Below are 24196 nucleotides of genomic sequence, written 5' to 3' on the forward strand. Positions count from 1 at the left end.
TAAGATGAAAAACTAAAAAGCACCGCCACTTTCCTTGCTGCGAACACATCCCACCGCCTCAGTCCATGTCACTCCATGTAAGACACGCTGAAAAAAATCGAGAAGTCGTTCTGCAACCACCAGGACTTCACGTAAGACTTGAATTCTTTCGTATTCCGGGTTTATAAAGGTTTCTCTTTTTAAATAGAAGAAAAGCCATGTATCTAATGAATAGAAAGCTTTCCTCGCAAAAAAGAGAAAAGAATAGAAAGGCAGTGTTTTTTTCTCCAATTGACAAATGGGCTGGACTTGCATGGGCTAACATTACATGCTGGTAGGCCGCTACATAGGGACCCGTGCACTTCTCTCTCTCCCTCTCTCTCCAAAAAGGCAATTCTTCACTCGTTCAGTCCGCAGTCTCTCCACAGCAGATCAAAAAAAAAGACAGCGGTCTTTTCAAAAAAAAAAAAAAAGACAGCGGCGGCGGCCGGAGCGGAGCCGCGCCGCCGGCGACCTCAATCGGCCCCGTCCCCGGCAGACACCCACGGATCGAGGTCAGTCCACCACCTTGCCTTGCTCTTCTTCTCCATCTCCTACTGATTTCTTCTCTTCTCTCTTCTCCCCTAGCTCGTCGGCGCCCGTGTCCGGTCGGAAGGCGGGGACGCCGCGCGCGCGTCTTCATCCTGCCGCCAAAACCGTGCGAGGAGGCGGCCATCTCTCGACCCCACATCCGATCCCTCTGCGCCGGGTCATCGGCCAGGTAAACGGTCGCCCCCTCCGCCCCCCGCCCCCGCCCTCGCCCCTGTTCAATTTTGGCCGCGCAGACAGGCGCGGACGGCGCGGATGCACCCCCCTGCATCCCTACCTGATGTTGATTCAAAAGATCGTCTCTCCGTGGGATGCTTGCATTTTTACTGAGCTTTTTTCTTTTATCTCATCTTAGGGGACAGAGTTTGGCTACATAGGCTCTGTTCGTTCTGTGTTTCTTTACTTTTCTGTAAGTATACTCATGTTGGCTTCCTCAATGGAAATAGGAGGGCCACTCTCTCTTTTTATCTAAAAAGAAAATCTTTCTTGCACTACAAACCTTCCATCCAACAAATGCATCATTTCTGTGCTTCTATTTTCGTGCAATTGCACGGTGTTTCGGTTCAATGAAACAGAATTAGTAGTGATGAACTGGATATTCCAGTTCTGCAAATGCCATAGCAAGCATCCATCTGCAGAGCAAGTGGACCGCAATTAGGCCTGCAACGGAAGTACATTACTCAACTTATACAGGTGGCAAACAACAATGAAACAATAATGTTTCACTGATACTAGGAGCATATCTTAGTCCAGTGCAGAGTATAACTAGTTTGCGGTCCACTCGAAAGACAGAGTGAATATTCAGATAAAGCAATACATCAGTTACAGCTATATAGCTTAGATACCTTAATATCCCTCGCGTACCTGATTGGGCATATTTTGATTTCTAGTCAGTAGTCTAGTGAAATAAAAAAGCCAGCAGTAACTCAACAATTAGAAAGAAAGAAAAACTACTCTGAGTAGAAAATAAACACCAAGAATTATCGCAAATATCAACGATAGCATAGAAGAACCTGCTCCAGGTGCATAACTTGAACTAATCGAATACGGAACATTATATACCATGCTTCAGTTGTGGCCTCTCAAAACTCAAGACACACAAGTACTCCCTCCGTTCTAAAATAGATGACTGGGAGTAAAGGCTTGTGATGGGCTCCCACATAAGACAGTTTCCGCAACCAGATGTGAACGAAGTGCAGCTCACTACAACTCAACTTAACTATATGATGGCACCCTAGCTTATCACGGACATGGATATGATCCAACAAACTTGATATGCTTATTCTTCACACGGCATTTCTGTTCCAAGTAAAAAGGAAAATTATAACAAGGATAAGATGGAGGCAAAGTAAATAAATATAAGTATAAATAGATAAAGCGAATTGGCAAGACATGTAGGTGTACAACGGCAGACAAATGTAGAGCGCACTCTAAATCTATATTAGTACATTCGAGCAATGCGGATCAAATGCTTTATATCCCAAACTGACTTATTTTTTCTTCTACATTCTGAAACAGAAAAGGTCAAAGCCACGTAACAAATTGTAGTGTTCACAAATCATCTGGCAGAAAGCATCTCAAATTATGCTCAACTAATACTTGTAAGATGTCCCAACGATTTGAGAAACAAGCACACACTCTTCTTCTAATGGAATTGAATGCTCCTACACATTTAAGGTTCTTGAGAAAATAAAATGGCCTACAGAACCTATCATATGCCTACCCCAATTTCAACCAAGCAGTGCGATGGTTGATGAACCATTAACGAAGTAATGGAGGGCATGGTATCGTTCGGGCCAAGCAAACATAACAGAAGAGCCGGTTGCATAGCAGGATTGATTAATGTTGGCTGAGGATGATAGATGGGATCAAGCTGCGTGGAGTTGCACTATGCGTACTCGTGTTTGCATTGATGCAGTGCATGTGAGGGATCTAGACCCCTCCTCAGACTGTGATAGGCATCTCCTTGCGGCGTGATAGGTGGGAGGGAAGAAAGCGAGCAAACAAGTAAGCGGGGAGAGTGGGAAGTCATGGACATGGAGCTGGCATGAGTGCATTGGACACCCTCCACCAGAAATTGAGCGAGCCGTTCACGAAGGAATATAACCAAAAGAAGTTGGGGAGCACGGATCTCTACCTCAAAAGGATGAGCCCTGGGGAAAGGAAGTGTCCAACACACTGCCAAAACTTGTTAAGTTAGCTTCTTTGCACCGAGAAGAAACGGGGGTTCCATCTGCACCAACATCGGATCTGAGACAGCTACGCCATCCATGGATTAGGACACGACAGGACATGGGCTCGCATCATTGCGTTGGAGTCTCCTCCTCCCCTTTCACACGCACCGATGCCACACCCTCAACCTCTCCTTCCGCATGTTCCGCGGTGTCGCTTGGCCTCCTCATCATAACAGTTAAAGGAGTTGCCTGACTTCGTATGCTTCCCTTGGAGCTGCTTCAATCTATTTCCAGCTAGGAGCAACTCAGATATCGAAAAGAATAAATGACCTCCAAAGACATCTTCACAAGCAAATAACAATAGAAAGACTGAAACAGCCTTTGCAAGAGAATGTATGCTCCTGCCCCCCGCGCTGATCGCTGACCAAGGTCACGGGTCTCTTCTCCACCACGCTAGGATCCAAACCAATCTCCCTTTTCCTTTTTTAACAGTCGCTCTTTCAATAATAATAATAATAATAAAAAACAGAGATCGATGGAGACAATGAAAGGCACCTTAAAATTACCAATGTACACAGTCAGTAGTACTACATGTTGGTAAGCATAGATCTGTTGACAATCAACAAATCTGCTGAAGAGATATGTTCGGCATAGAAGAACAATTATTTTCTTGACATAGCAAACAAAATTATATTTTATTTCTACACATATGAGCATTCCACATGTGCCAGTAAGGAAGGAAGTCTCTAAAGATGGTTAGAAACTCATGAAACTAATAGCACATGATCGATCAAGTGCATCAGAATTTAGTGCCAGTAGCAATTTCATTATTTTCCTAGGCACAACAGAAGCACAAGCTACCCATACAAGATAGCGGCACCATACAAAGTCAAAGAATTGCATTTCAGAATGGTAGCAACATCATACTAGTGATTTCATCATAGTACCAGCAGGATACAAGATGACCTCAAATGGAGCTTGAATATCTACACATCTCCACAGAAAAGCACATAATTTTTTTACCAATTGCTCACCAGCAGACAATTGGACGATCCAATTCTTGCCTGCCTCGTCCTGGATAAAACTAAATGTGTAAATCTGGTGCTAGTTACTACCCACTCAAAGATACATAACTTTGCTAAAGAACAGACAATGTAAAGTACTGAACTGATTGACCTGGAGCCTACTACAGTGCTACCGCCGAGTGCAACCAACCATGGAGCACTGAACGGAGACACATAACACTGAACTGATTACCTAATCTAGTAGAAACTGAATCATGGAGCGCAGGGATCAACCGAAGGCTATAGATTTATAGCACACGGGAACTTGTGAAGTACATACAGGCAGGGGTGTGAAAAAAGTCAGAGATAGATAGCAGGTGAGATCTAAGGCATTATTGTCCCCATCAGTACCAAAGAAGAAGATTAAATTAAAGGACAAATAATAGTAACACCTGCATTCTCTTCATACTGATTGCTAGTGAGTGTTTATTGCAAGCTTTCTTTTTCCAACTAGCGACAACACAGTCAGACGAGTAGCAACTGTACAACACAGCCAGATTGGTTTATTTATTATCAAATGGGCAATCTTACAATTTCTTTTATCTTTTGTGCTGTTACCATCTTTAGTTCAGATATCGTACACTTCCATATGCATTATGTCTGAATATTCCATATGCTACAATTCAGTAGAGACTTTGTCTAAACATTCCATATCCGGCGAAGAAAGGAGGAGGGGAAGGGGATTTACCGATCGTGGTCTCATGGAGGAGCAACATTGTAGGGTAACGGGCAACGTTGTAATACGGTGGTGGAGGTCACCGGTGGGCTCATCAGTGCCGGCGGCCAGCGGAGTGGGAGAAAAAGCCGACGACCAAGACGATGATGGCGACCAAGAAGATGCCGTCGCCGGCAGCAGAGAGGAGGTAGGGGGTGGATAGTATGAGAGAAGAGGAGAGGAGAAGCAGCGTTGGCGGTGGAGAATGGTGGCGGCAGCGGCGGCGGCACAGGGTGGTGGCCATAGGAATCCTAGAGGAGAGAGACTCGGGTGGGGGAACGGGGGAGTGGAGGCAAGGGTTGGAGCGCTTCTGTTTGTCAGGAACTAGTGGGTTCGGCCCATGGACCAGAACCATTATGAGCCGCTGTGATTTGAAATCAGGCCGCACGGCTTGCACCGCACCAGATCGGTGATCCGCTGAACCCGCTCCAGTCCAGATCATTTTCTTGCTGAACCCGTTTGAACCCGTGCCATTTGAGAAGTACACGAAAACCAACCATTTGGACCCTACACGAACCCACCCCAATCCCAGGTTGAGTCGTAAGCAAGAGCTATGGCCTATGGTTACAAAATTTGCTTTACACTGCAGTGCCAGAATGAATTTTGCTCAACTCTTAGTTGATGTATCATTGTATGGATATATGCAAGAATAATTTTGTGCCTTCGCTTTGTTGGTGTCATGGGTGTTTTTTTGAATTTATATACACCATCTACCAACTACAAAACCTCAATTGCTCGAAGTCATTCTAAACACAAACAGTTGGTTACAAATACAAAGGCTTCTCTGCACCACAATTTACAGGAGGCTCATTTAGACAACTTTGATTTTCCTGTAACCAAAGGAGAAGTGCAGGAATACTACACACACATGAATATTTCCTTTCCTGCAGTTTGGTTCATACGAATTGTTGTAGGAATTTTGGATGATAGGGAAGAAATTCCTTTGCTTTCACAGGAATCGTACAGGGTTCCAAACATCTACTCCCATCTCTTTTTTTCTCAAAATTTGTGGGTGCCCGAGGCAAATCGAGCTTCATCAAATTAATTAGACAAACAAACTCACCACCCCAGCCAACCACAGCCGCTCATCGTTGCGACTGGGCTGTTCACGGCGTGGGATACAAGAGAAGTGGCATGGTTGGATACTGATTTGTGTTTGATCGTTTTTAGGGGGTATTTGACCGTTTGTGTGGGTGCCTAAGTTATTTTTTCCCCTTTTTATATCAAAGGACCTGTGAGTTGGTGCTTTTGGTTCAATCCACTTCCGTATATGGTTGACATGAATTAGATGGGTCAATTTATTAAGAAAATACGATTTGTTCTTATTATGTTGTTAGGCAAGTTTGTTTATGGAAAAAAGTTGTTAAGCCAATTTATTAATTTTAGTTAGATTCCTTTATTTTTTTCCTTTTCTGCAAACCAAATGACCAACGTGGAAAAAATCCTGTGTTTTTCATTCCTCTGTTTTTGACCTTGATTCCTATTCTATTCCCGTGTTTTTTCTATTCCTGCATTTTTCCTATCCGATGAACCAAAGGGAGCCTAATATGTGTCAATGTGATTTATGACCTCAGTTCTGTACTTATATTGCATTATTTCTCTACCTGTTTCCATGACGTGAACACCCAGCTATAACACACTATCAAATTGCAGAATCTGAGCATTTGATGGAGCAACTGAGTCTGTTAGAGTACGTAATGGGCCTAATGGGCCCATTAGTCTTAGGGTTAATTAGAGATAAGGGTCGTTTGCTTAGGGGTCAAGTAAGCCTTGCTTGAGAGTCAAGTAAACCTCTCTATATAAAGAGAGGAGATGTATCAATCTAATCAAGCAAGAATTAAGAAGGAAATCCCTTCCCTCTTGCCCGGCCGTGGGCAAAAAGGCCCTCGGCCAGCCTTCTCGCGCCCTCCTTCTAGCAGCGCCATAACAATTTGGTATCAGCTAGCTTCGGTTCGATCATGTCTTCACCACCGCCAAGCCCGTCTCTTCCGCTGCCGGTCACCTTGTCGCCTCCGGCGACCACCACGACCGTCACCCCGCTCCTGCCCGCGCCGGGATCCTCTGTCGCGCCCACCCCCACCGTCCTCACCTGGGAGGACGTGTCCGGGGTGCTGCGGGACCTAACCCAAACGGTCCAGGAGATCCACCTGTTCTTTGTCGGGTCCTACGGGCCGCACTCGGTTGCGCCGCCCATCGCCGCCCCCGCGCCGCCGTGGCTGCCGTGGCAGCCGCCGCACCAGGCGGCCTTCGCCGCGCTCGCCGGGCCGCTGCAACTGCCATCCATCGCCACCACCGCCCAGCCCTGGCTGCAGTACAGCCGCCGCTCCTGGCGGCCTCCGCCGCGCCCGGCGCGACAGCGCAGCAGCCGCTGCAGCTGCATCAGCCACCGCCGGTCAGCTCCGCCGCCCAGTATGGGATGCCCTACGACGGGAGTGCGACGACCTCGTTCCCATCAGCGCCGCCGCCATCCCAGGGCGTCCACATCCAGCAGATCAAGTCCCTGCCGTCGCTGTCACCGCTTCCGTCTTGGATCGCTACCCGCCACGTGTCGGCGGCGGTGAGGCTGCAGGCTGCTGCGCGCGGCCTCCTAGCGCGTCGGCGTGTGCGGGAGATGCGTGGTCTGCAGCTGCTGCTCCTCCAAGTTGCCCTTCGCTGCGCAAAGGACCTCGATCTCGTCCGCTGCGTCGGTGATCTTGGGCATGTGGTTTCCCCCACGGGCGGCCGGCATGCTGTTTTCCCCGCGGGCAGCGACCTCAAAGTCTGCGACATCGGCGGTTGGGGGGGCGCACCCCTCCTCGTCATTCTCCATCGCAAGCCCTCCACTCTTCCCTGTGCGGTGCAGACCAACAACCATACACATGCACTCCTTTTGTCCAGGTGGTGTCCATGGGATCCAGGTGGCTGTACACGTGCACCTCCAAAATAAAGCGTCCTAGTCTATTTCAGGTTGAGAATAATAAAACAAGCCGAGATGTAAAAGGCTTGTTTTTAGGTGTTAGGTTTGTGTTGCGTCGAGTCATGGTTATAAGTTGGTTAGGCTGCAGCTCGAGGACAAGCTGCATGTCCAGGTGGGGTGTAGTGTTAGAGTACGTAATGGGCCTAATGGGCCCATTAGTCTTAGGGTTAATTAGAGATAAGGGTCGTTTGCTTAGGGGTCAAGTAAGCCTTGCTTGAGAGTCAAGTAAACCTCTCTATATAAAGAGAGGAGATGTATCAATCTAATCAAGCAAGAATTAAGAAGGAAATCCCTTCCCTCTTGCCCGGCCGTGGGCAAAAAGGCCCTCGGCCAGCCTTCTCGCGCCCTCCTTCTAGCAGCGCCATAACAGAGTCCCAGTGGACCTGTTCCTCAATCCTCATGGTCATTGGATATCATTCCTACGAAAGTAGCTTGCACGCTATCACAGGGATCTAATGTAACTAGCATGGACTTTCATCCTTACAACAACAACAACAACAACAACAACAAAGCCTTTAGTCCCAAGCAAGTTGGGGTAGACTAGAGGTGAAACCCATAAGATCTCGCAACCAACTCATGGCTCTGGCACATGGATAGCAAGCTTCCATGCACCCCTGTCCATAGCTAGCTCTTCGGTGATACCCCAATCCTTCAGGTCTCTCTTAACGGACTCCTCCCATGTCAAATTCGGTCTACCCCGCCCTCTCTTGACATTCTCCGCACGCTTTATCCATCCGCTATGCACTGGAGCTTTTGGAGGCCTGTGCTGGATATGCCCAAACCATCTCAGACGATGTTACAACAATCTAAGCATCATCTAACTTAATCATGATAATGATAGAATGGCGGTGATCCAGCATCTGGAAGCATAGATAAAAAGCGAAGAATTTCAGAAGAAAAGTCTGATAAAGGGAAACCTTGGGATCTGAAGGAAGTTCTAAATCCCCAGAAATTTCTTCTTGATACAATGCTAGAAACTGACCAAGCCAGCAAGGTTCGGCCCATCTTATTATTGATTGTTTGCTTGTACTTCTTATTACAGACGTTTGTTGATCTCCAAGAATAATTCTTATGTGATGTCTGCATGTGCTGGAAAGGTATCAAAGGTGCTCGACGACGATGACCTCCTCAGGGAGATCATTATCCGCGTCGGCTTCCCCACCACCCTTGTCCGTGCTGCCCTTGTCTGCAAGCGCTGGTACCATCATGCCTCTGAACCCGCCTTCCTCCGCCATTTTTGCGAGCGCCACCTGTCCTGCCTCCTTGGCTTCTACGTCGAGGATAGGGAAGATCATAAAATGGCTTCTATTCGGTTCTTCAGTTTGCTAAATAAGCCCCGAGAACTTGCTGCCATCGTCCGCTCTCTGCTGGGCTACAGTTGGGACGCCTACCGCAGCGCGCCGGCCAACTTCCTCTGCTCCCGGAACGGCAGAGTCTTCATCAGCTTGTACGACCAGGTCAACCGCAGCAAATTTACAGTTGGGGCGCACAGTCCATTATGTCCTGAGAGAGGCCTGACTGTTGTCCCACCATTCCCACACATTGAAATCCAGGATGGCTATTCCCGCACGATGAATGATCTCTTCTCCGTAGATGAAGTCAATGACTTGTCCTTGTTGCATGTGTTGGTGGTGTCTAACATGCAGAGAACAAAATCTACGGTGCACGTACATATGTGGCGACATGGTGATGGTGTGTGGCGCACGTATCTTACCTTGGACACAGACCAGCTCCTTGATCCACGACGGGAACCAAAATCTGTGCTCGCCAACAATAAAATCTACATAGCAAGCGCCCAGAGCGACATTGTTGTCTTTGATTTGATTGCCTCGAGCATCTCTATGTTTCAGCTCCCACAAGGGGTGGAGTATGGCGATACAGATACCATGTTGGCACAGGCTCAGGATGCTTCTGGTGTGTATCTCATCCATGCAAAGAAGCTTCAGCTTCACATTTGGCTCCACAAGGGGGACAACTGGTTACTGGTGGACACCATTTGTTTGCGTGAGATGGTAGCTAATATGTGGATTCCAGGTTACAGGGTTGAAGATGATTCCTACGCTCCTCTCCGGATAAAGCATGTGGGGGACCATGCTGAGTTTATGTTCTTGGAGATGGGTCGATGCGCACTTCAATTAGATGTCAAGTGCATGCAGTTGCGTAAAGTGTATGTCATGGCAGAAGAAGAAGTGCGTTTGGGTGATATCCATCCTCTTAAGATGATTTGGCCGCCCATATTCCCTGCGCTCAAGGATAATCCTGCAAGGTTTGCCTTTTGGCCTTCAGATGATTTGTATATTGCTTTTGTTCGGGTTACATAGTTTTGCAAGGTGCACTACTCATTGACTGTTTGGTATAGCTGCGGGATGGTGTTAGTATATGATTGATTCTTTAGGCCATTTTAACAGTATACTAGTTTAGCGACAAGATAATGCTTGCATTAAGGTGTCTTGAAATCACTTGTGCATTAAGATGGTGTTAGTGGTGTAATATTACATGGTGTACTATGTACAAAAGTACAAAACGTGTATATAAGAGTTGAAAGTGCATAGCCTTGTTATCATGTTGACCACTTCATTGTCCTGAAATATTATCGCAAACCTGAAATTTTAGCTTCCCATTTCTTAAATTTTGGTGTATTTTTTCACTGCCTACCTTTGAGCTGTGAACCTCAAGCTTACGAGACGTTTTCACTGAACTTATGTATGCGATTTTATTTTCTGAAACTTTATGTATGCGATTGTTTTATTCTGAAACTTATGCATGAGGTTGTTAATACTTGTTTCTTTAAGAATGTCGCTTAGTGGATTTTATTTTTTTCTTGACACAAGTGGTTGTTGATTTTACATGGTCAGGTATGATTGAGCTTATGCATGAACCGTGAAAGTTCGTTTTATACTTTGGGTAGTTTGTGCTTGTGTGTGAAGCACACCTTTCCCTTTGGATGATCAGGTATTTGTTTTACTGGAATGCAACTATGAAATGGAACATGCCAGTCTGCAATATGAGGGTATTTAAGCTTACAGGCTGGAGCTTTTGAAAAATAAAACTAATGATAATAAAAATGCTATCCTGATGCTGAATTAACTCTACTCTATCCTGATGCTTTTGTTTACAGCTCTTAACACCTAGTGACGAACATACATACTCACCAAATATAATTAGCTGCTAACTCCATATCATTTAAAAAAAGGGGATTTGATTATGCAGGTTTAGGCACTCCAATTATTATGGCATAGTTGCTAATTAGGTGCATACTGCCGGCTGATAGTGACAATCTCTTTGAGCTAGCTGCTACATTCAGTATACACAAAAGGGTTGCAAAAGTTTCAGTTGAAACAACACATCTTTATAGAATAATATGTACAACACGATCCCCATTTACTCTGCTTCAGTTTCAGTTTTGCTAGTAATAATCCATGCGGTGTCAGTAGTTAGTTTCAGTCCTGGATGTCGTTTTTATTCAGTTCCGTCACTTAGCTGTTGTCAGTTATATCATTGGCCTATGACAAGATGCTGTGCATATTCTCGTAACCAGATATCTGCCTTTTATTTACCACTACATGAATCACTGGAAGTAGTAGTTTGTGGCTGTCATGTTAAATATGTTGTTCTTTTGCGGTGATTCGTTCTGAAACAACCTGTCAGCTCATTTGTATATTTATAAAACCATGCATTTTGATGGTATAAATACTCCCTTTGTTTTCTCTCCCTTTTATCCTACCCTAGCAATTTGTTAGTTATTGTCTGTGTCGATGAGAGCAAGATCAGTGAAATAGTTTCTGAAATCAAAAGTAAACTTATTCCAGCATCTGGTCTATGTACCTCTGTGTGCAAATCCATTCATATTCTGATAAGTAGTTTTCATTTTGTTCTGCATTTAGTATGGCTCTTGACTGAAATCTTAATGTTTTTGTATTGCTTTCCCAGTTAGCAGTAGTAAAGAAAAACCTAGTGTAGTTTAGGGATGGAGCAATTATCGTTTATCGGTGAAGGAATTTTTTGTTCATGTCAACTTGCAATGTCTATTCATATTCAATACAAACTTCAGTGATGCACTTTTGTCATGTTCTACTAACTGCCTCGTGCCATTAGAAGGTCACCTTGATCCTTAGTCTTCTAAGTCATCACACATGTTTAATACACACTCCCAAATAAATTCATATATGATGACCTCTGCAATCTTCTTCAGCTCCAAATAAATTTTCATGGAGGGGGCAAAGCTCAAGTTAGAAGAGTTGCAGGGGAGCCAGTCAGCACCATTTGATAGATGAATTGCAAGTGCAAGTGTACGAAGAGGAGAGGATTGCACAGTAGTCATGGAAGAACAAGATTCAACTGGAGGCCAAGCTAGCATTTAGGGATGGGAGGATAGAAGAGCTGGAAGGGAAGGTTGAAGAACATGATAAGAAGGATGTTGCGCAACAAGAGCTCAAAGTCGCGGAGATAAGATGATCAGATTTTCAGTGGCATCTGCCTTAACTTGCATTTATGTTAAGTTGTGACTAGTAAGGAATCAACAAGTGATTATGTGAAAAGTGAATGTTGAATTTTAGATCATTGCTTTGCGAATAACAACTCTGTCCAAACATGTTTTTTTTTTCATATTAATGAATGGTGTTTTAGATATGTACTTGCAGTCCATGCTTTGTGAATAACAATTCTGCCAAAACTAGATGGATTGAAACATACTCCCATCACAATACACTACGAGCCCAGTATGCAAAAAAAAAAAGGCCTCTTGGCTGTTGTATGGCATAACTAAGTTTTCTCACATTAGCACCTCTGTCACCAGTCACCAAGCAAAGAAAATCAAAACTCCAGTAGACTAAATTAGCAGTCACTTGGGTCCAGCCTTCCCATAAGAGTCACTCAGAGTAACAGTCCAGCCTGAACACGAGCTTCTCGGGCGTCAAGGGCGTGTTTGGTTCCCTGTGTTGCATGTGGCTCGCAACCACCGTGCAGAATTTGGGTTGTTTGGTGTGCTGCATGGGCTCTTCGGCCTGGCCCGCGGATGCAAAAAAGGCCCTCTCAGCCAGGCTGAGGGAAACGTGGGAATCGGGCGTATCTCGCGTCCAGGCTCGCCCTCGCTCGTTCGCGTTTCTCCTTTCCCCTTCTGTCGCTGCGCCGCATCCTCTCTGTAGCCTGTGGCCGCTGTCCTTGATGAATCCTGCCGCTGCCGCCGCCGCCACCAGCACCCTCGTCAAGCGTTGTTGTCCTCGTCCGCCTCCACCAAGCGCCGCCGCCGCCGTCCTTGTTTGGTTCCACCAAGCTCCGCCACCGCCGTCATTGACCAAGGGCCGACACTGCCGTCCTTGGTTAACCGCCGCCGCCGTCCACGTCGGATCCTGTCATCTCGTGTCGCCCCACACCGGATCCTGCCGCCGCACGCCGGATGAGGCCACCTTGCGCTGCCGCAAGCGAGATCCCATCGCCTGGAGCCGCTAAGGGATCCCCGTTTCTTTCTGATTTCAGTGAGATTCAGAAGAATCTGCACCTCGTGCAACTATATGATACAGGTTCACCAAACGCCCATCTCGGTTCATTCTTGAATCGGCTCAACCAGGCCACACTCGCCCAGCATCCCCCGTGCAATGCAGCCTGAATGTCCCCAGGGAACCAAACACGCCCTAAGGCCGTGCCCACAGCAAAGTAGCCTGAAATTACATTACGTTCAAGCACAGCGAGTTGCATCGACATGTACAGCCAACATGTTACAGAGAGAGGTTAATTCAGAGATTACCAAGCCGCTCAAACTGGAACTTGTCACCGACAATTGCGGTCGCAGGCAACGGTACATCATCTGCGCCCTTTACAACCTCTCTTGAGTGCGGGCTGAGATCGCACAGCCAAATCTTCTGATTCTAAGAGAGCAAGAAACACATCACAAGAAAAGCAACTTGCCAGTCTGCATTTTCTGGGAAATGCATGCCTAGCAATTAAATTGACAAGAATCGAACTGTAAATATGCCAACGAATAGCCAATGGGTTTCATGTACAGCCAATATATGAATTTATTCTAAGCCCAATTGAAGCATTGCTTCCAGTTCAGAGAACATGTTTATGCAATTTTTATGTTTACGCACATGTTTATTGCTTACGTATCAAAGTTGCTGTACTTTTTTTTTGCGGGCATGTTTATGCAATTTCCTCAATTTCCACTTATGATCCTGCCCAACGAGCACTTCTGAATGTCAGTAATCATTTTTTACATGTATCTTGTTCCAGTAACCATTTTCTATAAGTGGAATGTTTATGCAGTTCTGAACAAAAGAAATGGTTCTGAAAGCAGATTACAACTTGATTTTCTTCGCGAGTGATAGGTAATTAACACGTATATACATATATAAGGGGGGCTTTTTGACTTGATTTGTTGCCTAGCGACATATGGTCTCTGAACATCACAGGTTTGAAAGTAGATCTCACCAAAGGACATCTCATTTGGTCCAGTTTTTGCCCATATATATCATCTCTTGTTTTGATATAAATACTTGAAGTTCTCTCTGATACTCGCAAATGTAATGAGATAAAAATACCTATTTGCTATAGGTGATAAAAACCACGGAATGATGGATTGTCATTGAATAGAGCAACCTGTGATTCTTGAATAGTATTAATTTCCTCTGTTTTTTCTTGGATAAAGTATTTTTACCTGTGAAGAAAAACTAGTATTATTACCTGTGATAAAAATACAATATTATTCTTGAATACAGTCTTATTTTTCTCAATAGAACCCCTGTTTTGTATTTATGCAATCCCAGAATGGTTCAGGTTATCTTCAGCATTTTGTATGGTCCTGAGTATTCTGATTCCAAAAGCAACCAAGCTACTAAAAACTTTCACCTGCTAATAACCCAGACTAACATAATGTTAGCTAAAAAAGGCGCTATGTAACAAAATCAGATGCAACTCTGAAGGGAACACATGGGATTGTTATCTTTGTAGTGAAACATTTTAATTTTGTCGTCTTTATCCACGATTCAAGTACTCACTTTGTAGCTGGAACAGAGAAAGGTGCGGACAGAGCAAAAAAAATGTAGCTCAGTAGTATTGCATCAGGTAATGTGTAAGGGGATGAGCCTTCCACCCAATTTTACGAAGTCAATTGATGAACCGCTTGAAGAACGCTTGAGATGTGCATTCAAGAATGGCAACAGAAACATGAATCTCTGTTTTAGTGTTTGCACATCTCACCCATTTCAGTTGTATATATAATCCGTTATACCTCTAGAAAAGGAGAATTTTACAAACAGGAATAATATTGCAGAAGTCTGCATGAGGTAAAGTACATACTTATGAACAGCTTACTAGGTATGAGAAATGAGATATCGTGTTATTCGAGGATGCTCAGTTCATAGATAACTCTGTCCAATGGACCATGAAGGAATATTTCTGTCACTAAGCAATATGGCCATCAGAACTTAGGGTTCAGGTTGACAACGGGAAGAAACACTTTCTGCCAGAGTTCAGGTTGAGAATGGAAGAAACACTTACTTCTAGACTGACCGGTGGTTGGTCGCTGGACATGATCGCCCCTGAGCTCGTTGAGGTGTGGAACTCTGGACCATATGCCTACCAGGGCAAGGATAAAAACCGCCTTGACTGCCTTTGCGTACTGGTAATCAGTGTCGACCAATATGGAGGAAGAGAAATTCTCTAGGCTGCTTGACAACTAGATCATTTGCGACTGTTGTGGTAATCATTTTCCCCAAATATGTTTAATCCAAAGTTCATTTTTTTTTCTTTTGAGAGTAGGATAATTTCATCATCAAGTAGTAATACAGCATATCTATTCAACATGTAGAAATAACACCCATAATTAACCCAGAATTTGGAAACTGTAACAAAAATCCGGCCACTCAGCATACTTTATTGATCACATAACAAGATTACATCGTTTATCATGAACTTTAATGTAAATATATCTAATAGAACATGATGTAATTGGTAGGCATGTAGTGGCAAATAGGTTCACCACGCTCTCCGCCTAACAGCTCAAAGTACTGCTCGTCCCAATCAGATGTGTTCATGTGGCACATTGCTGTTGCCGTCACGCCTGGTGTTCCATCTTTCAAGCCCTTGAGTTGCACCGTCAAAGACTGCACCTCTCTTGGCCGATGGCAATAAAAGACCTCATAGGGGAAATCCATAGGGTGGCATGGCACCGCATTATTGCTGGCTTGGGCGATCTGTGCCACAACATACATGGTGTTGGGGGTCTCATGCCCATGAATTCTTGTAATGGCTGCTCGTGCGCCGCTGACTCCCAAAGCCTTGGTAGCAAACCTGGCCATTGCTTCGCGAGATGAGAAGCACATGTGTGGCTCCTCCTTGTCAGCCGGTTTGCCGCATGAACGAAGGGTGTCAGCTACCTGCTGGGCCTTTATCGAGCTGTGAGGTATCTTGTAATGTGAAAGGATGGTTGACAAGTACTTTGACTCCAACGGAGAAGAGACAGAATTGACAGACTTTGGTGAACCGCCTCGTGCAAACATGGTTCCTTGCGGCAGTACAGTGCCAACACGCAGATTCTTCTTCAAGAACAACATGCCAGTCTGAACTTTGATCTGGTGGCGTTTGGCTTGTGCTTCAGGAACAACAGAAGCTGCATAGTTATAAATTAAAAAAATAATATCAGTTCATCAAAAATATCGACATGCAAAAATTATTTAGGAGATTCAATACATATATAAACAAACTAAGAGCTTTTATCCGGCCTGAACACTTGCTAAAATTGGTAAGGGTGGCGCAAGTACTTGGTAAGGGTAGCACATGTGCTTACTTGAAGGTGTGTGATCTGGATCCCAATGTACCGCATAAGCACTTGCACCAAAACCATTTACTTCTGGAGAAAATAACAAACTATGAGTTGATTCACAACTAACATTTTTGCAACTTGGTTCAGATAGCATAGGCACTTACTTGAAGGTGAGTGATCTGGATCCCAATGTACCGCATAAGCACTTGCACCAAACCCATTTTCTTCTATAGAAAATAATAAAGGATGAATTATTCACAATTGACACAATCTTGAATTGGTAAACATTGCATAAGTACTTACCTGAAAGGGCATGATCTGGATCCCAGTGTACCGCATAAGCACTTTCACCAAAACCCCTGTCTTCTATAGGAAATAACACATATGTGATATATGATTCAGACTTGGCATATACAGAACTTGATAAGGTAGCACAAGTACTTACTTGAAGGGGCACGATCTGGATCCCAATGCACCGCATAAGCACTTTCACCAAACCCATTTCCTTCTGCAGGAAACAACAAACTATGAGTTGATTCACAATTAACACATGCTTGAGTTGTACACATAGCATAAGAAGTTACTTGAAGGTGAATGATCTGGATCCCAGTGCACCGCATAAGCACCCTCACCAAAACCGTTTTGTTCTGCAGGAAATAACAAGCTACATGAGGTGATTCAGACTTCACCCAATCTCAACTTGGTAAAGCTAGTACGAGTACTTACGAGAAGGAGCATGATCTGGATCCCAATGTACCGCATAAGAACTTGCATCAAAACCATTTTCTTCTGCAGAAAATAACCAACTATGAGTTCATTCACAACTAACACTTTTGCGACTAGGTCCAGATAGCATAGGTACTTACTTGAAGGTGAGTGATCTGGATCCCAATGTACCGCATAAGCACTTGCACCAAAACCATTTTCTTCTACAGAAAAATAATAAACCATGTGTTGATTCACAGTTGACACCATCTTGAAATGGTAAAGATTGCATTAAATTAGTACTTACTTGAAGGTGCTTGATCTGGATCCCAATGTACTGCATAAGCACTTTCACCGAAACCCTTGTCTTCTATAGGAAATAACACATATATGATATATGATTCAGACATGCCATATTCAAAACTTGAGAAGGTAGTACAAGTACTTACTTGATGGTGCATGATCTGGATCCCAATGTACTGCATACGCACTTTCACCAAAACCCTTGTCTTCTATAGGAAATAACAAATGTGTGATATATGATTCAGACCATATTCAAAACTTGATAAAGTAGTACCAATACTTACTTGAAGGGGCACGATCTGGATCCCAATGTACCGCATAAGCACTTTCAGCAAACCCATTTCCTTCTGCGTGAAATAACAAACTATGAGCTGATTCATATAATTAACACATGCTCGACTTGTACAGATATAGGTACTTACTTGAAGGGGCATGATCTGGATCCCAATGTACCGCATAAGCACTCTCATCAAAACCGTTTTCTTCTACAGGAAATAAAAAGCTATGAGGTGATTCAGACTTCACACACTCTCAAGATGGTACAGCTAGCGTTAGTACTTACTTGAAGGGGCATGATCTGGATCCCAATGTACCGCATAAGCACTATCGCCAAACCCGTTTCCTTCTGCAGGAAATAAAAAGCTATATGAGGTGATTCAGACTTCACACAATCTCAACATGGTAGTGCTAGCGTTAGTATTTACTTGAAGGGGCATGATCTGGATCCCAATGTACCGCATAAGCACTATCGCCAAACCCGTTTTCTTCTGCAGGAAATAACATATGAGTTCTGTTGAGTTTCAACCATAGGATCGGTCAAATAAAATTGCACACGCACACGCAAGCAAAAACTTTGGCCAAGGGTACGTCTCGCACCCTAAAGTTTCTATTTACTTCTTCTTTTTGCTCTCAACGATACTGGGAATGGGGCGTGTAAGAATACCTAGACTCATCAAGCTATAGACACACGTAGCCTACTAGTGTTGGACATGTCCAACAAAACCTGACCGGAGTTGACATCTACTAGTACAAACTCTATTCAATTTGAACCTGACATGAGCAAAACATACGTCATAGCCAACTAGCTAGTACTACTACACGCCAGCCAGCTAGCTTGCACCTAATTACTCTACCAAGTTCATTCACAATAATCCTCGCCTTGGTACAGATAGCATATATATAGGTACTTACTTGAAGGGGCGTGATCGGGATCCCAATGTACCACATAAGCACTTTCACCGAATCCATTTTCTTCTACAGGAAATAACAAAATATAAGTTGATTCTAAATCAACAGATTCTCGACTTGTACAGATAGCATAGGTACTTACTTGAAGGTGCGTGATCGGGATCCCAATGTACCGCATACGCACTTTCACCGAATCCATTTTCTTCTACAGGAAACAACGAATTATTAGCTGATTTTAAATCAACAGATTCTCGACTTGTACAGATAGCACAGGTACTTACTTGAAGGTGAGTGATCTGGATCTCAATGTACCGCATAAGCACTTGCACCAAAACCGTTTTCTATAGGACATATCACACTATGAGATGATTCAGGCATACCACATTGTCAACTTGATAAGGCAGCACGAGCACAGTTACTTGAAGGTGTGTGATCTGGATCCCAGTGTACCGCATAAGAACTTTCATCAAAACCTTTTTCTTCTAGAGGAAATAACAAAATGTGAGTTGTCTCAGAATTAGCACATTCTCAGCTCGATATGGTAGCACAAGTCCTTACCAGATGGTGCATGATCTGGGTCCCAATGAACCGCATAAGCACTCGTATCAAAAGCATTATCTTCTGTGGGAAATAACAAACTATATGAGGTGATTCGGAGTTCAGACTTGAAACAGTCTCAACTTGGTAAATCTAGCACTGGTACTTACGAGAAGATGGGGGTTCAACCCTGTCGCTGGACTCACCAAAGGTGAGCAGGAGCATGAAAATGGCTATTGCCGTGAGCTTGGTCGCCATGTCTAGATCAACTACAAATGGAGTTCTGTTGGGCGAGGAAGAAGGGATGGGCTAGGCGCCTATTTGTAGTGGGAATAAAAAGCTGTGGTAGCAACCAATCCGCAATTTTCTCTATTTATTTAATACCTACGCTGTGGTTTGGAAACAAACCATAAGGGATATAAAATGGTTATATTTTAACTGGAATAATATCTCCCCACGAATGCTCCTTACCCTTTTTTAACTGCAATAATATCCCCCAAATCACGCGCTTTAATCACCAGCCCATAATAAGCGGATTAAACACCACCCCCCCCCCCCCCCCCCCACAACACACACACACACACAGCGTGCATGCTGCCCCGTGCGATAATCTCGGCTGACATGCAATGTCCGGGAATTAACCATCACTACCTACTGAATGCCCTTGAATGTGTGTTTTTTTAAGTGTGGTTTTGTGTAGCTCGAGCTACGTGGTACCCCTTATCTTAGCCATCCATTTTTGCATCGTGATTCGTGCACGCATATTTGTCATTTTTGTTTCTCTCAAACGAAACAACGTATAAACTTCAAACTTTACAGTATAACAAAACATTCTAATTACTATGTGGGAAAAACTTTCAGATTTTTTCATGCATTTTAAATGCTAAAAATTATTATTTTTAATAAAAAAAATCCACATTTTGTATATTTATGTCGGTCCAAAAAATCTAAAAGTTTTTTCACATATTGAAGTTGTAAAGTTTGTTTGATCTGCAAATTTTGAAGTCTATTTGTTATTTTATTTGAGAGAAACAAAAAAAAAAGAAATCTTCTTGTTGTAAGTTAGTTGGAGAGTACGGATCTCAAAGCAATGTTGGAGGGCTGAAGATAAGAGGTTCCATGTAGCTCCACCTACAGAGGAACTTTATCCTTTTTTTTGGTAACCAATAAGACTTCATTCCTCTTCCTCAAATAATAGACAGGTCATTTACAATAGCATGAGAAATAAAGCCATGGATAGTAGATTCACATAACATGGAAGTTTTCTAACTGAACGAATTTTGTGCCAATCCATGAGCCACCTCATTTGCTTCACGAAGACAGTGTGAGTAATCAACCATTGCAAAGTCAAGGGCAAGTTGCCTGCACTCCATTACCATAGCCATATTCGGTCCAACATAATCGTCAGGGTTCTGACTAATTCCACAACGAAGCTATTGTTTGACTCAATTTGTACCTTATTGCATCCAATTCGTCCACTAAAGATTCAGATCTTCCTGTGACAATGGATCCGGAGCCGGGTACCTTCAGGGGTGTAGGTACTCGAGGAATGGCCATGGTGTTCGGATTTGCCCCTTGTGTGGGTCAGTGGAGGACTCGAATCACATCTTGTTCACCTGCATGTCATCGCAATTTCCTTGGACATTGGAGAAACAACTACTTCCTTGACCTCTTCGTGGAAATCCAGGCCTCAAGAGACTGCACGACCATGTGATGTCGACTGAGAAAAGACTTCTGGCCTTGAAGGCTCCAGGATACCCGCTTTACACGGTTCGTGTGCCTGAGGGCAAGTGCTACATCGACAGACTGCCCGCGGAGGTGTTCTTCCTGCGGTTTGATCACATCTTTGAGATGTTTCTAATGAGGCGGCTCGATTTTACGATCATACGCCTTTTTGCGCTACATATGAACTTCGTCATCAGGAGAGAACAAATCTTGCAAATCTCGTTGGCGGATCCATTCTTCATGCATGAGTCCTTCTTGAGTCTTGGCGACTTTGAATGTAAAGCTACTAGGGAGTACATCGAAAACTTCATGATAATGAATAAGGACAAGGAAACGATTCTCCTGCCTTATCATCCAATGTAAGTTATTGCCAGACAACCCTTCCCGCAGCAACTGGCGAGTGCTACTTGTGAGCTGCGTTGGGATTTCTTTGAAGAGGGGAGGATGATGCAGTACAATAGAGATAAGTATTTTCCTCAGTTAAGAACCAAGGTTATCAATCAATAGGAGAACCGCACAACACTATGTAAGCAGTACCTGCACACAAGATAACAAATCCTTGCACCCAACGTGAACAAGGGGTTGTCAATCCCTTGGCGGTTAATTGCAAGATTAAATTGTATGGTGATAGATAGATAGATAGATCACACTAAATATGAAATAAAATAAATAAAGAAAAATTGCAGCAATGTATTTTTGGATTTTAATATATGATAAAAGTAGATCCAGGGGCCATAGTTTTCACTAGAGGCTTCTCTCAAGAAAATAGCATATGGTGGGTAGACAAATTACTATTGGGCAACTGATATAAACAAAAATAATCATGACGATATCCAAGGCAATGATCATATATAGGCATCACGTATGAGATAGTTAAATCGACTCCTGCCTGCATCTACTACTATTACTCCACACATCAACAACTATCCAACATGTATCTAGAGTATTAAGTTTATAAAGAATGGAGTAACGCCTTAAGCAAGATGACATGATGCAGACAAGATAAACTCATGTATGAATAAACCCCATCTTTTTACTCTTAATAGCAATGATACATACGTGTCATATCCCCTTTTGTCACTGGGATTGAGCACCGTAAGATCGAACACATTACAAAGCACCTCTTCCCATTACAAGATAAATCAATCTACTTGGCCAAACCAACGAATAAATCAGAGAGGAAATACGAAGCTATAGCAATCATGCATAAAAGAGTTTAGAGAAAACTCAAATAATATTCATTGATAATCTGATCATAAACTCACAGTTCATCGGATCCCAACAACCACACCACAAAAAGTCATTACATCGGATAGAACTCCAAGAACATCAAGGAGAACATTGTATATGTTGAAGAACATCGAGAGATAAGAAGTCATCTAGCTACTAACTATGGACTAAACTACTCACGCATCATTGGAAGGGCAAAAAGGTTGATGTAGAGCTCCTCCGTGATCAATTCCCCCTCCGATGGAGTGCCGGTGGAGGCCTCCAGATGGGATCTCGCGAGAACAAGAACTTGCAGCGGCAAAAAAAGTATTTCGGGTGGCTCTCTCATATCAGGGGAATATTTGAGTATTTACAGAGGTGGAATTAGGGTTGGAGGTGCCACGATGGGCCCACAAGCCTGGGGGGGGCGCCCCCGGGGCATGCCCCTAAGGCTTGTCGCTCCCTCGTGGCTCTTCTGTCCTTCAGTGAACCTTCTAGGGTCTCTTCTGGGCTAGAAAAAAATTAATTCAAAGTTTTTTCTCCGTTTGGACTTCGTTTGATATTGATCTCCTGAAAAGCCAAAAACATGCAAAAAAACACCAACTGGCACTGGGAACTAACTTAATAGGTTAGTCCCAAAAAATGATATAAAGTTGCTTGTAAATGAATATGAAACATCCAAGATTGATACTATAATAGCATAGAACAATAAAAAATTATAGATACGTTGGAGACGTATCAAGCATCCCCAAGCTTAATTTCTGGTCGTCCTCGAGTAGGTAAATGATAAAAACAGAATTTTTGATGTGGAATGCTACCTATCATATTCATTATATAATCTTTCTCTTTTGTTGCATGAACATTAGAGTTTGAGTGATTCAAAGCAATAGTCTATAATTTGACATGAAAACATCAATACTCAAGCATATCAACAAGCAACCATGTCTTTCAAAATATCAATGCTAAAGAAAGTTATCCCTAGCCAATTATGCTCATTGATAGATCCAACCATGAAACATACTCAGATATTAGCTACACCCAGTGCACAAGCATGACAATAGTGTCCCCTAGTTGCTACTTATAAGAGAAGATGGAGACTCAAAATAAAAATAAAAATTGCATAAAAGTAAATAGATAGGCCCTTCGCATAGGGAAGCAGAGATTTACAGAGGTGCCAGAGCTCAAAGTTTAATTTAGAGTAAAAATATATATATTGAGATGCATGCTTTTCCTGGCAACGCTACGACCGAGAGTTCCCAACATTTTTCATGCTAGAAACATCATAGACGGTTCCCAAACAAAAAATAAAATTTATTTCTTTTCTACCTTTCTTTTCACAAGCCATGGCTAGCCGTATCCACGGGTGCCTTCCATACCAACACTTTCCAAGAAATTTATTATTATCATATTAGTTTTTTCATTTCGGGACTAGACATCCCTATTATTTGCCACACTCCCATGCAATGACAAATGAATAAAAACTCATCATGAGAATAACCCACCTAACATGGAAGATATCAGCCACCCATTGCCACCACATAAGCGGTACGGGCACACAAACGGGAATTTATTTTGAATAATTAGACTTGGCACATGCAAATTTACTTAGGCCGGCATGGAAATACCGCATATAGGTAGGTATGATGGACTCATTTGGCACAACTTTGGGTTTAAGAGTTTGGATGCACAAGCAAATATTCTCACTTAGTACAAATGAAGGTTAGCAAATAGATTATGAAGGGACCAACCAAAAAACGAAAACGGTCATAAACATGCATTGAACATAACTAACACTGAATAATGCACCAAAAGAAGGATGTAACACCATATTTTTACTAAAGCATAATTACTCACCAACATGCTCACATATTATCATCTTCATATCGCAAAACTATTGCAAGGAATATAACTTATCACATCTAATGATCTTCATGAAAGTTTTTATTATATCCTTCTTGGATACTCATCATATTGGGACTAAATGCATATCTTGTGCAAATTACCATTACTATTATCAACTCTCAAAAAGATATGAGTGAAGCATGAGAGTGCAAATATTTCTTTAAAATATAATCATATCAAATCTCAAAAGAATTTAAGTGAAGCATGAGAGTGCATTTCTTCAAAATTTAGTCACCGTCATGCTAAAAAAGATTTAAGTGAAGCACTAGAGCAACTGCCTTGCTTAAAAAATTGAAGTGAAGCATTAGAGCATTCTAACAAATCATGATAAGCGCATGGATATCTCGAATAGGTGTGTTCAGCAAGGATGATTGTGACAAACTAAAAAGCAAG

General features: G+C 43.2%; 2 protein-coding genes across 2 annotated transcripts; one reads left to right on the forward strand and one right to left on the reverse strand.

Annotated features, from left to right (window-relative positions):
- Window positions 1-374: 374 nt before the first annotated feature.
- LOC123136129 (uncharacterized) lies at window positions 375-12105 on the forward strand. Its single transcript, XM_044555431.1, has 4 exons — window positions 375-533; window positions 607-739; window positions 8519-9742; window positions 11669-12105. Exons 3-4 carry the CDS (start codon window positions 8553-8555, stop codon window positions 11676-11678), a joined length of 1200 nt encoding a protein of 399 aa, XP_044411366.1. The 5' UTR covers window positions 375-533; window positions 607-739; window positions 8519-8552; the 3' UTR covers window positions 11679-12105.
- A 3215-nt stretch (window positions 12106-15320) lies between these two features.
- Window positions 15321-19225, reverse strand: LOC123138951 (BURP domain-containing protein 4-like). Its single transcript, XM_044558795.1, has 17 exons — window positions 19138-19225; window positions 18881-18912; window positions 18712-18771; window positions 18573-18635; window positions 18434-18496; window positions 17665-17761; window positions 17527-17589; window positions 17389-17451; window positions 17247-17309; window positions 17101-17163; window positions 16961-17023; window positions 16819-16881; window positions 16680-16742; window positions 16538-16600; window positions 16399-16461; window positions 16259-16321; window positions 15321-16081 (listed from the first exon to the last, which is right to left on the reverse strand). The coding sequence occupies exons 1-17, from the start codon at window positions 19223-19225 to the stop codon at window positions 15402-15404; spliced, it is 1713 nt and encodes a 570-aa protein (XP_044414730.1). The 3' UTR covers window positions 15321-15401.
- Between the last annotated feature and the right edge of the window lie 4971 nt (window positions 19226-24196).

Source organism: Triticum aestivum, chromosome 6B (assembly GCF_018294505.1).
Source record: "Triticum aestivum cultivar Chinese Spring chromosome 6B, IWGSC CS RefSeq v2.1, whole genome shotgun sequence".
NCBI classification, from domain to species: Eukaryota; Viridiplantae; Streptophyta; class Magnoliopsida; order Poales; family Poaceae; genus Triticum; species Triticum aestivum.